Raw genomic sequence first — 12,585 nt, forward strand, 5'->3', positions numbered from 1 at the left:
AAGGGTTTTAGATAATGAACTGTGAGCCTGCAATACCAAGGTCTGTGCTATGCAAGAATCCTTCCTGTCAGTAACTTCACAATTCTAAATCCCTGTTTCTGACACTGACAGTAACATACTTCTACTCAGTACTGATCAATTTTCTTTTACATTCCTGGAAATTTATTCTTACTAGAGATAACCCAAAGAGAAGCAGATAAAATAGTTATAATCATATTTATTACATGTGTCAATAATTAAATTATAAACTCCATGAAGATATAGACAAAGCTTGATTCGTCTTTGTAACTACATCATTTAGAACATCATATGGCATGGTATCTAAAACGTAGGCAATCAGTGTACGCTTCATGAATCTGACTGATTATTTTCAGGCAGGTATAATTCTATCACCATGCCATTTCCCCAAAGAGAAAGCTCTGAGATCACTTTTTCAGGAGGATAGTATTTACAAATACTCAATTTACTAACACCTAAATAATAGTTAAGAAATCTCTTCAAAATTGAAAACCTGATTCAAAAATATACATATAAATTCAAAAGTCAAAAACAGCTATGACAATCTTCAAAAATAACAAAGTTGGAAGACTCACACTGTAAGTTATCAAGACATTATAAATCTATAGTGATTAACACAATGTAACAGTGTATATGAATAGACAAATAGATCAGTGCAACAGTATAGCATCTAGAAACAGACTCTATACATATATGGATACCTGATTTATAACAAAAGTGGTACTACAGAGCTGTGGGGCAGGACAACTTTTTTTATTATTTTATTTTTTTCATCAGTAGAGACCTCAGAGAAAAAGGACAATCTTTTATTTATTAATTATTTTTTTGAGACACAGTCTTGCTCTGTCACCAGGCTGGAGTGCAGTGGCACGATCTTGACTCACTGCAACCTCCACCTTCCGCGTTCAAGCGATTCTCCTGCCTCAGTCTCCCGAGTAGCTGGGACTACAGGCGTGCGCCACCACGCCCAGCTAATTTTTGTATTTTTGGTAGAGACGGGGTTTCACCATGTTGGCCAGGATGGTCTCATCTCTTGACCTCGTGATCTGCCCGCTTCGGCCTCCCAAAGTGCTGGGATTACAGGCATGAGCCACCACGCCCAGCCAGGACAGCCTTTTAAATAAATGGTGCTGAGTGTCACTTGGCAATCCAATGTAAGAAAAACAAAACAATGTAACACACATACACCAAAAGCAAATTACAGAATTGAGTGGGAAACAATTTCACAACAAAGCTTCTAAAAATAATACAGGAGAATATCCTCATGTCTTTGAAGTAGGCAAAGATTTTTTTAAATAGGCCATTAAAGAGGAAGAAAAATATTGACAAACTGAACCATTAAAATTAGAAATCTGTTTATCAAAAAACACCATTAAGAAAGGAAAAAGGCATGCCTGTGGTCCCCGTTACTCAGGAGCTAAAATTGGAGAATCACTTGAGCCCATGAGCTCAAGTCCAGCCTTGGCAACACAGAGTGATCATGTCCCTTTAAAAAAAAAAAAAAAAGGAAAAAGAAAGAAATCCACAGAGCAGAGATATCTGTATCACACATAATCAAAAAAGAGCTTGCATCCAGAAAATTTAACAAATCCTTAGAGATCAATAAAAAACCAAAACAGAAGGTGCAGTGGCACAAATCTATAATTCCAGCACTTTGGGAGGCCAAGGCAGGTGGATCACTTGAGGTCAGGAGTTCAAGACCAGCCTGGCCAACATCGTGAAACCCTATATCTACTAAAAATACAAAAATGAGCCAGGTGTGGTGGCAAGCACCTGTAATCTCAGCTACTTGGGATGCTGAGGCAGGAGAATCGCTTGAAACTGGGAGGCGGAGGTTGCAGTGAGCTGAGATCATGCAACTGCACTCCAGCCTGGGTGACAAAGCGAAACTCTGTTTCAAAAAAACAAAAAGAAAAAAACAAAGAAAATGGCATAGCTGCAAAAAACTGAAAACATGGGCAGTCATTAGTCTATGTGCTACAAATGAAGTGAAATTTTATTTGTCAGCAAACAAATAATAGACTGTATAGTGTCAATGATAGAATGCTAGTGCAGGTCTACAAGTTTTCACAGCAAACCAAAGGTAAAGGTCTTTCTCCTGGCACCAATGTTCCTTTTAAGTATTATTTCTGGTATATCTGAATATCTGACACAGTGTCTACATATAACTTTATGTGTCTGTCTTCCTCAACCCTCCAGGATTCATCTTGTATCCCTAGACCTTACTGCTGTGTCTGAAAACATAAAAGGTATCCCATAAATGCTCTGTAATAATTAAAACTTAGAATGAGCTACTATTGTATACATATGAGTCCAAAGGTGCATTAAAAAAGAGCATGCCATAGCATAGTGTAAACTCAATGGGAACAGAGTCAGACATATCTGAGTTCAAATCCCAGCTATGACATTCATTCACTAGGTGTGTGACTTTGAACAAGTCACATTAGCATCATGTGTCTCAGTTAACTTATTTGGAAAAGGGGATGATCCCTATCTTACATAACTGTGAGGATTAAATGCAACAAAAGTAACATGATGCCTAGCTTAAAGTAAATATTTGAGCAACATAAGCTATCATTATTACAGCTCTAGAAGGGACCATCTAATCTAATACCCAAGTTTCATTTATAAGAAGGTAAGACCTAGAAAGAAGGGTTAACAAAACTGCCAAATATCATACAATAGCTGGCTAGTGACAAAAGATGGATTAATATCTAAATCTTAACACCCAGTTCAGTTCTCTTTCTATTATGCAATTTTATCTCCACTTAAGTAACAGTGAAAAATTATTAAGAGTCTCTGAAGGGCTTTACTTAGAACTTAAAAAGTTCTAAGATTGACTGGGCACAGTGGCTCATGCCTGTAATCCCAACACTTTGGGAGGCCGAGGCAGGTGGAGCGCTTGAGGTCAGGAGTTCAAGACCAGCCTAGCCAACATGGTGAAACCCCGTCTCTACTAAAAACACAAAAAATTAGGAGGGCGTGGTGGTGGGCACCTGTAATCCCAGCTACTCGGGAGGCTGAGGCAAGAGAATCACTTGAACCAGGAGGTGGAGGTTGCAGTGAGCCGAGATTGCGCCACTGCACTCCAGCCTGGTGACAGAGTGAGACCCTGTCTCAAAAAAAAAAAAAGTTCTAAACATACTTTCTTGCAGATTGCACCTGAACCTAAAGTAAAAGTACGTATGCTAACATCAACAGATGTTGAACTTATCTCCATATGAATACAATAAACTTTGGGGAGTGCCAAAAGAAAGGGCAATTCTAGAAACTAGAAAAAGCTCTATAATTTTTCACATTTTAAAACCATAGAAAAGCAAATAAATACCAAACTTATGCCTGTATTATGACGTACCTTCTCAAATTCAATAAAAGCATAACAGAGGGACTCTCCTGTCTTCCAGTCCCGGATAACTTCACAACTGAAACAAAGTATTTAAAAGTGACTTAAAAAAAAAAGGGGAAGAAAGCATTCACTCTCACTCTTCAAAACTGAAGAAGAAATAAGTCAGTTATTACAAGGCAAAGTTAAATTCATAGATTATTTTTCCAAATTCATTTAATAACAATTCTTTTTTTAAAATAGTTCACCAGAGCAGTAACTAAATTATCTAAACTCTACTCTAAGTGCCCCATGTAGGCCTACAGTCCTAAATTCCCTTAAGCACTGAAGGAAGAATAAAAATATTTAATTTTCCTTTGGCAAAAGTAAACTACTGCTAAAAACTTTTAAAATCACAACACTCTTCTAGTCCAAATATAGACGAATTATAGAATATCTAACATTACCGTAGAATAATGCATACTCATGCACATATAAATGTTTAGTAAGTTTAAGCTTTGAAATTTTTGAATTTTAATATAAATCAAGCTCAAATTTAACACTGTAAGCACAACGTTAATTACACAACTAATATACCATAATAACCAAGTGAAAAGGCCAGTAAGCTGGAGTTGAAAGCACCTGGCTTGTCCCTTTCCCCAAGTGTCATAAGTCTCATTTTAAAAACCTGAAACGAGGCCGGGCGCAGTGGCTCACGCCTGTAATCCCAGCACTTTGGGAGGCCAACGCGGACGGATCACAAGGTCAGGAGTTCGAGACTAGCCTGGCCAATATGGTGAAACCCTGTCTCTACTAAAAATACAAAAACTAGCTGGGCGTGGTGGCGCACACCTGTAGTCCCAGCTACTCAGGAGGCCAAGGCAGAAGAAGCCTGAACCTGGGAGGCAGAAGTTGCAGTGAGCTGAGATCACTGTACTCCAGCCTGGGCAACAGAGCGAGACTCAGTCTCAAAAAAAACAACAAAAACAAAAACAAAAACAAAATCCCTGAAACGAAAGGAAACCCTAAATATAATACTTTTTAATCAATTACAAAATAGTCCCCGTCCTCACAGAAATACTAGCTTCACAGACTTTTTCATTAATGCAGGGAAAATGAACCAAAATAAAAATTTTAGAAAACTTAAATTAATTTTGACATAAATTGCTGATAATTCCAGGAGTTGAATGAGATAAATATTTTAACTATTAAAGAAGGCTGTTGAAAGTATTACAGAACTAGATTTAAATTGTTTCATTCATTTCCTGTTTTAGAATAAAAACGTGTTGGGAGTGGGAGATTCAATTATTTATCTCTATGTGTGTGTGTGTGTATGTATACACACACATACATACTTTTCTTCCCTACTGTCCAGACTCACCTGTAAAAATTTACCAGTACAAAATTCACCTAGAATTCACAGAATCATCAAAATATGCCATTAGAAAACCACCAACTAATACTTAGTTTTTCCAAATATCTCTTTCACTAATTCTAAGGATTACCTTCTTATTGGCCCAAATCTAGAGAATATTATTTCCAGATCCTCATCTGTGGTCACTGGGTTCAATTTACACACAAACAGTACATTTTCTGGAGGTTTAATATCTGCATCAGGTAGGTCTCCCACCTAAATTACAAACAAACAAAAACATAAATCAATTCCTATTTAGTTTCCATTCTAAATCCTATCCAATCCCACAATGCTGATTTCCTTAAACCATCTGATTGTATATCATAAACTGCAGGCTCTGGAAAACAAATCCAAAAAGATTTCAAAATTTGAACTACACTGTTCCTATTCTTAACAGTAATATTAACAGTAACAGCTAATATTTAAATAACTCATACTTTGTGTGAACAGTGCTTGGGGCTTCATGTCTATTACGTTAATTCTTAAAACAATCCTGCATATTTTAAAGACAAGTAAAGTGAACGGGCATGGTAGCTCACGCCTGTAATCCCAGCACTTTGGGAGGCCAAGGGGGGCAGATACTTGAGGTCAGCAGTTCAAGACCAGCCTGGTCAACATGGTGAAAACCCATCTCGACTAAAAATACAAAAATTAGACGGGCATGGTGGTGTGCACCTGTATTTCCTAACTACTCAGGACACTGAGGCAGTAGAATCGCTTGAACCCAGGAGGCGGAGGTTGCAGTGAGCTAATGTCACTTTACCCCAGCCTGGGCGACAGAGCAAGACTCCATCAAATAAATAAATAAATAAAACAAATAAAATAAACACAAGTAAAGTGAAATTTAAAAGGTTAAACAAGTAATTTGCCCAAGGCCAAACAATGGTAAACCACAGAGCTGGGATTTGAACCTAGATTTATCTGGCTTCAAAGCCCAATTTAACCCCTACTTCTTCTTTTTTCAAGTATTTCATACATATTTTTTAAAGGATAAGAATTTATGTAAAGAACATGTAAGTTATAAAGCATAAAAATAAAAACCACTATGACGCTACCACCTAGCTTAAGAACTAAAATGTCACCTGATCCCATTCTCTGCCTCCTCATCAGAGATAATGAATACTCTGCTTTTTGGTGTTCCTTTTTAGTCATTTCCTTGCATATCATCAGAGTTTTAACATATATGTATGCAACTCTATCATATTTAGATGGGGCAAAACATTCCTTTATACATATATTCAAACACTTTCTCAGATATTATTTCTGACAAGATCACTTGTAAAGTGTCTCCTCTTGGATAAACACACTCTTCCCCCCAAAATCTTGAAAATAAAAAACAGTAAGAAGCGACAGAGCCAGTAAAATCTCAATGTTTCTGAAGTCTATCAAAAGACAACATTATGTCCAATAAGAAGTATCACAGCCAGGCATGATAGCTCACACCTGTAATCCCAACACTTTGGGAGGCTGAGGTAGGAGGATCACTTGAAGCCAGGAGTTTGAGACCAGCCCAGGCAACACAGTAAGACCTTGTCTCTATAGTAAATTTAAAAATTAGCCAGGCACGGCAGTGTGAGTAGTCCTAGCTATTCAGGTTGGTGGACTGCTTGGGTCCCAGAGTTTTTGAGGCAGCAGTGAGCTATGATCACACCACTACACTCCAGCCTAGGAAACAGAGTAAGACCCTACCTCTAAAAAAGAAAAAAGAAAAGTGTGTCAAAACACAGAAGGAGAAGAGCAAATTAGTAAAAATCCTCCAAAGTACCTATAATGGCAGAAAGGAACCACAAATGAGAAAAAAAAAAAGTTAATGAGTCAAAAAAGAACTTGCTATATACTACTTTAGTCAAAGCTAACTTTAAAATACTACTAGGAAATTTAAAACATTCATAAAAGCTATGAGGTTCAAAATTAATTTTACAAAACACTAGCTGAATTATCAGTATATTACAAACAAATGCAAATAAAGTAAGAGAAACTGATGTTCTTAGAAAACAGAAGATGAAACATGTTAATAAAACCAAAGGACACAGGATCACCTTTTAGAGTGACTAAAATCCAAAACAATACCATCAGCAAATGCTGGCAAGAATGTGAGGCAAAAGACACTCTCATTCATTGCTGGTAGGAATGTAAAATGTAAAGCCACTTTAGAAGACAGTTTGGCAGTTTCTTACAAAGCTAAACCATGCAATCTAGCATCTGAACTCCTAGGTATTTACCCAAATGCATTGAAACTTTATGCCTACACAAAAATCTGCACGCAAATGTTTACAGCAGCTTTATTCACAACTGCCAAAACTTGGAAGTAACCAAGGTATCTTTCAATAGGTAAAAAATAAACAAGCTGTGATACATCCATACAATGAAATATTACTTAGCAATTAAAAGAAATGAGCTATCAGCCATGCATGGTGGCTCACACCTGTAATCCCAACACTTTGGGAGGCCAAGGCAGGAAGATCACTTGAACCTATGAGTTTGGGATCAGCCTGAGCAACATGGGTAAGACTCCATCTCTACAAAAAAATTTAAAAATTAGCTAGGTGTGGTGGCGTGTGCCTACAGTCCCAGCTACTCAAGAGGCTGAGGCAGGAAAACTGCTCAAGCTCAGAAGTTCAAGATTATAGTGAGCTATGACAGCACTACCGCACTCCAGCCTGGGTGACAGAGTGAGACCTTGTCCCAAAAAAAAAAAAAAAAAAAAAAAAAGGAATGAAATCCCAGGCTCGGCAACATAGTGAGACTCTGTCTCTACAAAAAATAAAATTAGCCAGGCATGGTAGAACACACCTGTGGTCCCAGTACTTGTGAGGCTGAAGTAGGAGGATTACTTGAGCCCGGGAGGTCAGGGTGCAATGAGCCTTTATTGTGCCACTGTCGGTGCAACAGAGCGAGAACCTGTCTCAAATTTAAAAAAAAAAAAAAAAAAAAGGGCCGGGCGCGATGGCTCATACTTGTAATCCCAACACTTTGGGAGGCCAAGGCAGGCAGATCACGAGGTCAAGAGATCAAGACCATCCTGGCTAACATGGTGAAACCTCGTCTCTACTAAAAATACAAAAAAATTAGCCAGGCGTGGTGGCGCGTGCCTGTAGTCCCAGCTACTCAGGAGGCTGAGACAGGAGAATCTCTTGAACCCAGGAGACAGAGGTTGCAGTGAGCCGAGATCGCGCCACTGCACTCCAGACTGGTGACATGAGTGAGATTCCGTCTCAAAAAAAATTGGAGGGAAAGAAAAGAAAGGAAAAGAAAAAGGGAAAGGAGAAAGGGAAAGGGAAGGGGAAAGGGAAGAAAGAAAAAATGCATAGTGGAACCTTAAATGCATATTGCTAAGTAAAAGAAGACAGTCTGAAAAGGCTACATACGCTATAATTCCAGCTACATGACATCTTGAAAATGCCAAAACTGTATAGACAGTAAAAACATCAGTAGTTGCCAAGAACTGGGTGTCGGAGGTGGGGATGAACAGGTGGAGCCCAGGGGATTTTTTAGACAGTGAAACTACCCTGTGTGATCCTGTAAGGGTAGATATATGCTATCGTATATTTGTCAGTTTCACAGAATGTACAACACAAAGCTTGAATTCTAATGTAAACCATGGATTTTAGTTAATAATGTATCAATATTGGCTCATCAATTGTTAACAAATGTACCACAATAATGCAAGACTGGGAAAAGAGGGTGGGAGTACATAGAAACTCTCTGTATTTTCTGTTCAATTTTTCTATAATCCTAAAATTGTTCTATAAATTGTCTATCTATTAAAAGCAAAACCAAAAAAGGAATCCATGAGGCACTGATAATGTAGGAAAATATTCTATAAAATGCAACAGATGATAAGTCATGAGCTGGATTCTAGTCTGGAGGAGGAAACAATTATGAAATACATTGTTAAAACAACTGGCAAAACTGGAATATAAACTGTAATTTCTTTTTTTTTTTTTTTTTTTTTTTTTGAGACGGAGTCTCGTCCTGTTGCCTAGGATGTAGTGCAATGGCACGATCTTGGCTCACTGCAAGCTCCACCTCCTGGGCTCAAGCAATTCTCCTGCCTCTGTCTCCCGAGTATCTGGGATTACAGGTGCGCGCCTCCATGCCCAGCTAATTTTTGTATTTTTAATAGAGATGGAGTTTCACCATGTTGGTCAGGCTGGTCTCGAACTCCTGACCTCATGATCCACCCGCCTCAGCCTCCCAAAGTGCTGGGATTACAGGTGTGAGCCACCGCGCCCAGCCCTATAAACTGTAATTTCTCTCACTTCTAAATTTTCTGATTTTGATAACTACACTGTGAATAAGTACATATTGTTACACACATTGAATACTGTTGCTCTTAGGAAATACACACTGATTAAGAGGTAAAGGGAAATAACAGGCAACCTATTGTCAAATGGGCCAGAAAAAAAATGTGTTTATGTGCTTGTATAATCAGAGAGAGAGAAAGAGAATCATAAAACAGATGTAGCAAAATGTTAAAAATTGGTGAATGTGGGTAAAAAGTATATAGAAGTTCTATGTACTTTTTTCCATAAATTTGAAATGATCTGAAAACAAAAAGTTTTAAAAAGTACGTTAATCCATTTTCTTCTGGCATAAACTTCCAAAGTGTTGCTGTTGAAAAGTCTGATAACAATCTAAATTCATCCCCTTATAAGTAACTTATTCTTTCTGCCCAGTTGCTCAACGTATCTTTCAAGTGTAGTAATTCTCTTAGAATTTGTCTTGGTGTTGGGTGTTCAGGGTCAATACTGTGAGATACACAGTGTGCTCATTAAAATGTGTATTTTCAATTAATTTTTTAAATTTCAGCAAAGCTTTCTTGAACTATATAGCCTTTACTATTTGTTCATTTAGACAGCTGATGGTAATATAAGCTTAAGCCTGGCTAACATAGCGAGATCCTGTCTCTACAAAAAATTTTTAAATTAGCAGGGCATGGTGGTGTGCAACTGTGGTCTCAGCAACTCAGGAGGTTGAGGCAGGGGCATTGCTTGAGCTGAGGAGTTGGAGGCTGCAGCCAGCTATGATCATACACCACTGTACTCCAGCCTGAGCAACAGAGTGAGACCTTGTCTCTATAAAATAATAATTAAATAAATTTTAAAGCAGACTACAAATCTGAAAGTTCTATTATATAAAATAGTAACTTTGTTATCCATTCATTCAAATATTTATTATTTATGATATGACAGGTATGCCTATTCTACAAAAATAAGAAATGGGCCGGGCCCGATGGCTCAAGCCTGTAATCCCAGCACTCTGGGAGGCTGAAGCAGGTGGATCACGAAGTCAGGGGATCGAGACCATCCTGGCTAACACAGTGAGACCCCGTCTTTACTAAAAATACAAAAAAATTAGCCGGGCATGGTGGTGGGTGTCTGTAGTCCCAGCTACTCAGGAGGCTGAGGCAGGAGAATGGCGTGAACCCGGGAGGTGGAGCTTGCAGTGAGTCGAGATCACGCCACTACACTCCAGCCTGGGCGACAGAGCAAGACTCCGTCTCAAAAAAAAAAGAAACGGAAAATAACACCAAATAGGTCAATTAATCATCTACTGAATTATTATTCCCCAAATGACTTCACATTGTTAGTAATACAGAGAAACAGTATATTTTAGAGTGCTCAGTGTCTACCTATTATTTTGCCCTACAACTAGCATTCTGTTTAATCTTGAGTGGTACAATGAAGAACTCTTCTTTAATATACATAAAATTCAGCCCACTCTTTAAAAATAAGATGAATATTAAACAACCGAAATTCAATTAATAAGTTAGAGATCCATTTTCCACTGTTTAAAAAGGAACTTAGCACTATATTGACAGTAGAGCCAAATTTATTTTCACATGCATTATTATGCTGTATCAAATTTAAACTAGAAAAAAATCATAACTCAATTTTTAGTACTTTAAGACCACCGAAGAGCCAGAAATAAACACTTAATAAGTATTATTAGATATATTACAGAACAATTTGAACAAAGATAATTATCTTACCATCTCTAAAAGTATAGCCTGAGTTTTAGCCTCTTTTTCTGCCTTTATTTCTTCTACTTCCTCAGCTGATCTTCCTTTGAAATCATCAATTTCTTCATCTGCTCCTATTCGACCACTCTGTAAGACAGAAGTTACTGACGTATATATTTAAAGAATAAAAAAAATCTGAGAAACATAGAAGACATACTTTATTCTTAGGTATATCAAACATGCTAAAACAGTAACTGATCAAGGTTGCAGTGACCTACAATCACACCACTGCACTCCAGCTGAGTGACAGAGTAAGATTCCTGTCTCTAAAAAAAACTTTTAAATAATTAATTGAACAGCAACTGAGACAAACTTATGAACCTTCAAAAACTGATTAATTCTAAAATATAAGCCAAAGTGGGCTTCTGTTAAAATCAAAATAGGCCAGGCATGGTGGCTCATGCCTGTAATCCCAGCACTTTGGGAGGCTGAGGCGGTTGGATCACTTGAGGTCAGGAGTTCAAGACTAGCCTGGCCAACACAGTGAAACCCTGTCTCTACTAAAAATACAAAAATTAGCCAGGCATGGTGGCATGCACCTATAATCCCAGCAACTCAAGAGGCTAAGGCACGAGAATTGCTTGAACAAGGAAGGAAGAGGCTGCAATGAGCTGAGATGCCACCACACACTCCAGCCTGGGTGACAGAGTGAGACTCCATCTCAAAAAAATAAATAAATACAAATAAATACCTATATGGACACTATTTATTTTCCAATTCTAACTGCTGAATGAAGAGAAATGATTTCAGAATAACCAATCCCAACCATAAAGACAAATTCAGCTTTGAGGAAGCCACATAAACCTTAAAACATGTGGGGGAAAAGTCTGTGCTGTTTCACAGAAATTTCTGGGTTCTAGCCTGGCTCCAGAGTACCCCCAGTTGAAAAGTTACCTCACAAGATAATAGTTTAATTTGGCCTCGAAAACTCCTAGAGTTAGATGATAAGAAAAACACTTTCCCAAGTTGTTTATGTAAGCTTCTAGAGCTAAGGTTGTCTCAGTAGAAAAGAAACTGAAGAAAGGAAATTAGGGAAATGAGAAAACAGCTAGAAAAATGAGTATCTCTGTGGAAAAGAAAAAACTCAACTTGTTCTAATACAATTAGGCAAGATAATAATTCTGAAAAAATTAACTTTAATAGATGAAAAAGATAAATCCATACAAATCATTAATATGAATGTACATTTAATCACAAGAGGGCTTTACTTACATCTAATTGTTCCCTTGTAGGTTCTGGTGATCGATCAGGGATTAATAAATCAGGAGGGTCATCAAATGGATCATCTAAAATCACTGTATGATTTATTCTTACAAAATAAATCCAAATAAAATGTTACATTTAAGTTATTTCAGAATCCATAATTTATTTTAATAGATTACAACAAATTACTTGATTATCTCTAAGGCCAAAAAAAACCCATATTGCACATGGATATTACTAACCTAGATATACTTTCACAGTGAGTGTTGCTGTTTTACATTGAGTGATACCACATTTATTACCCTGCATTACTTTAAGATGTAAACTAATATAACTGTTTAAATATTAGTATTTTTGCCCTATTTCTCAATTAAGGAACTAAATTAAAGCATCAATAATTCCTCCAGCTAGGTACAAAGGCTCACGCCTGTAATCCCAGCACTTTGGGAGGCCGAGGTGGGTGGATCACGAGGTCAGGACATCAAGACCATCCTGGCTAACACAGTGAAACCCCGTCTCTACTAAAAATACAAAAAATTAGCTGGGCATGGTGGCGGACACCTGTAGTCCTAGCTATTCGGGAGGCTGAGGCAGGAGAATGGT

General features: G+C 37.7%; 1 protein-coding gene across 1 annotated transcript in view; it reads right to left on the reverse strand.

Moving 5' to 3' along the window:
- Nucleotides 1-12,585, reverse strand: part of PPIL4 (peptidylprolyl isomerase like 4) — a 40,760-nt gene that overhangs the window by 17,141 nt on the left and 11,034 nt on the right. The window contains exons 6-9 of the mRNA XM_008006687.3: nucleotides 11,992-12,088; nucleotides 10,750-10,866; nucleotides 4,846-4,970; nucleotides 3,374-3,440 (exon numbers count right to left, since the gene is read on the reverse strand). Coding sequence (XP_008004878.1) covers nucleotides 3,374-3,440; nucleotides 4,846-4,970; nucleotides 10,750-10,866; nucleotides 11,992-12,088 — 406 coding nt within the window. The remainder of the gene's footprint in view (nucleotides 1-3,373; nucleotides 3,441-4,845; nucleotides 4,971-10,749; nucleotides 10,867-11,991; nucleotides 12,089-12,585) is intronic.

The sequence above is a fragment of the Chlorocebus sabaeus genome, chromosome 13 (assembly GCF_047675955.1).
Source record: "Chlorocebus sabaeus isolate Y175 chromosome 13, mChlSab1.0.hap1, whole genome shotgun sequence".
Classification (NCBI taxonomy): Eukaryota; Metazoa; Chordata; class Mammalia; order Primates; family Cercopithecidae; genus Chlorocebus; species Chlorocebus sabaeus.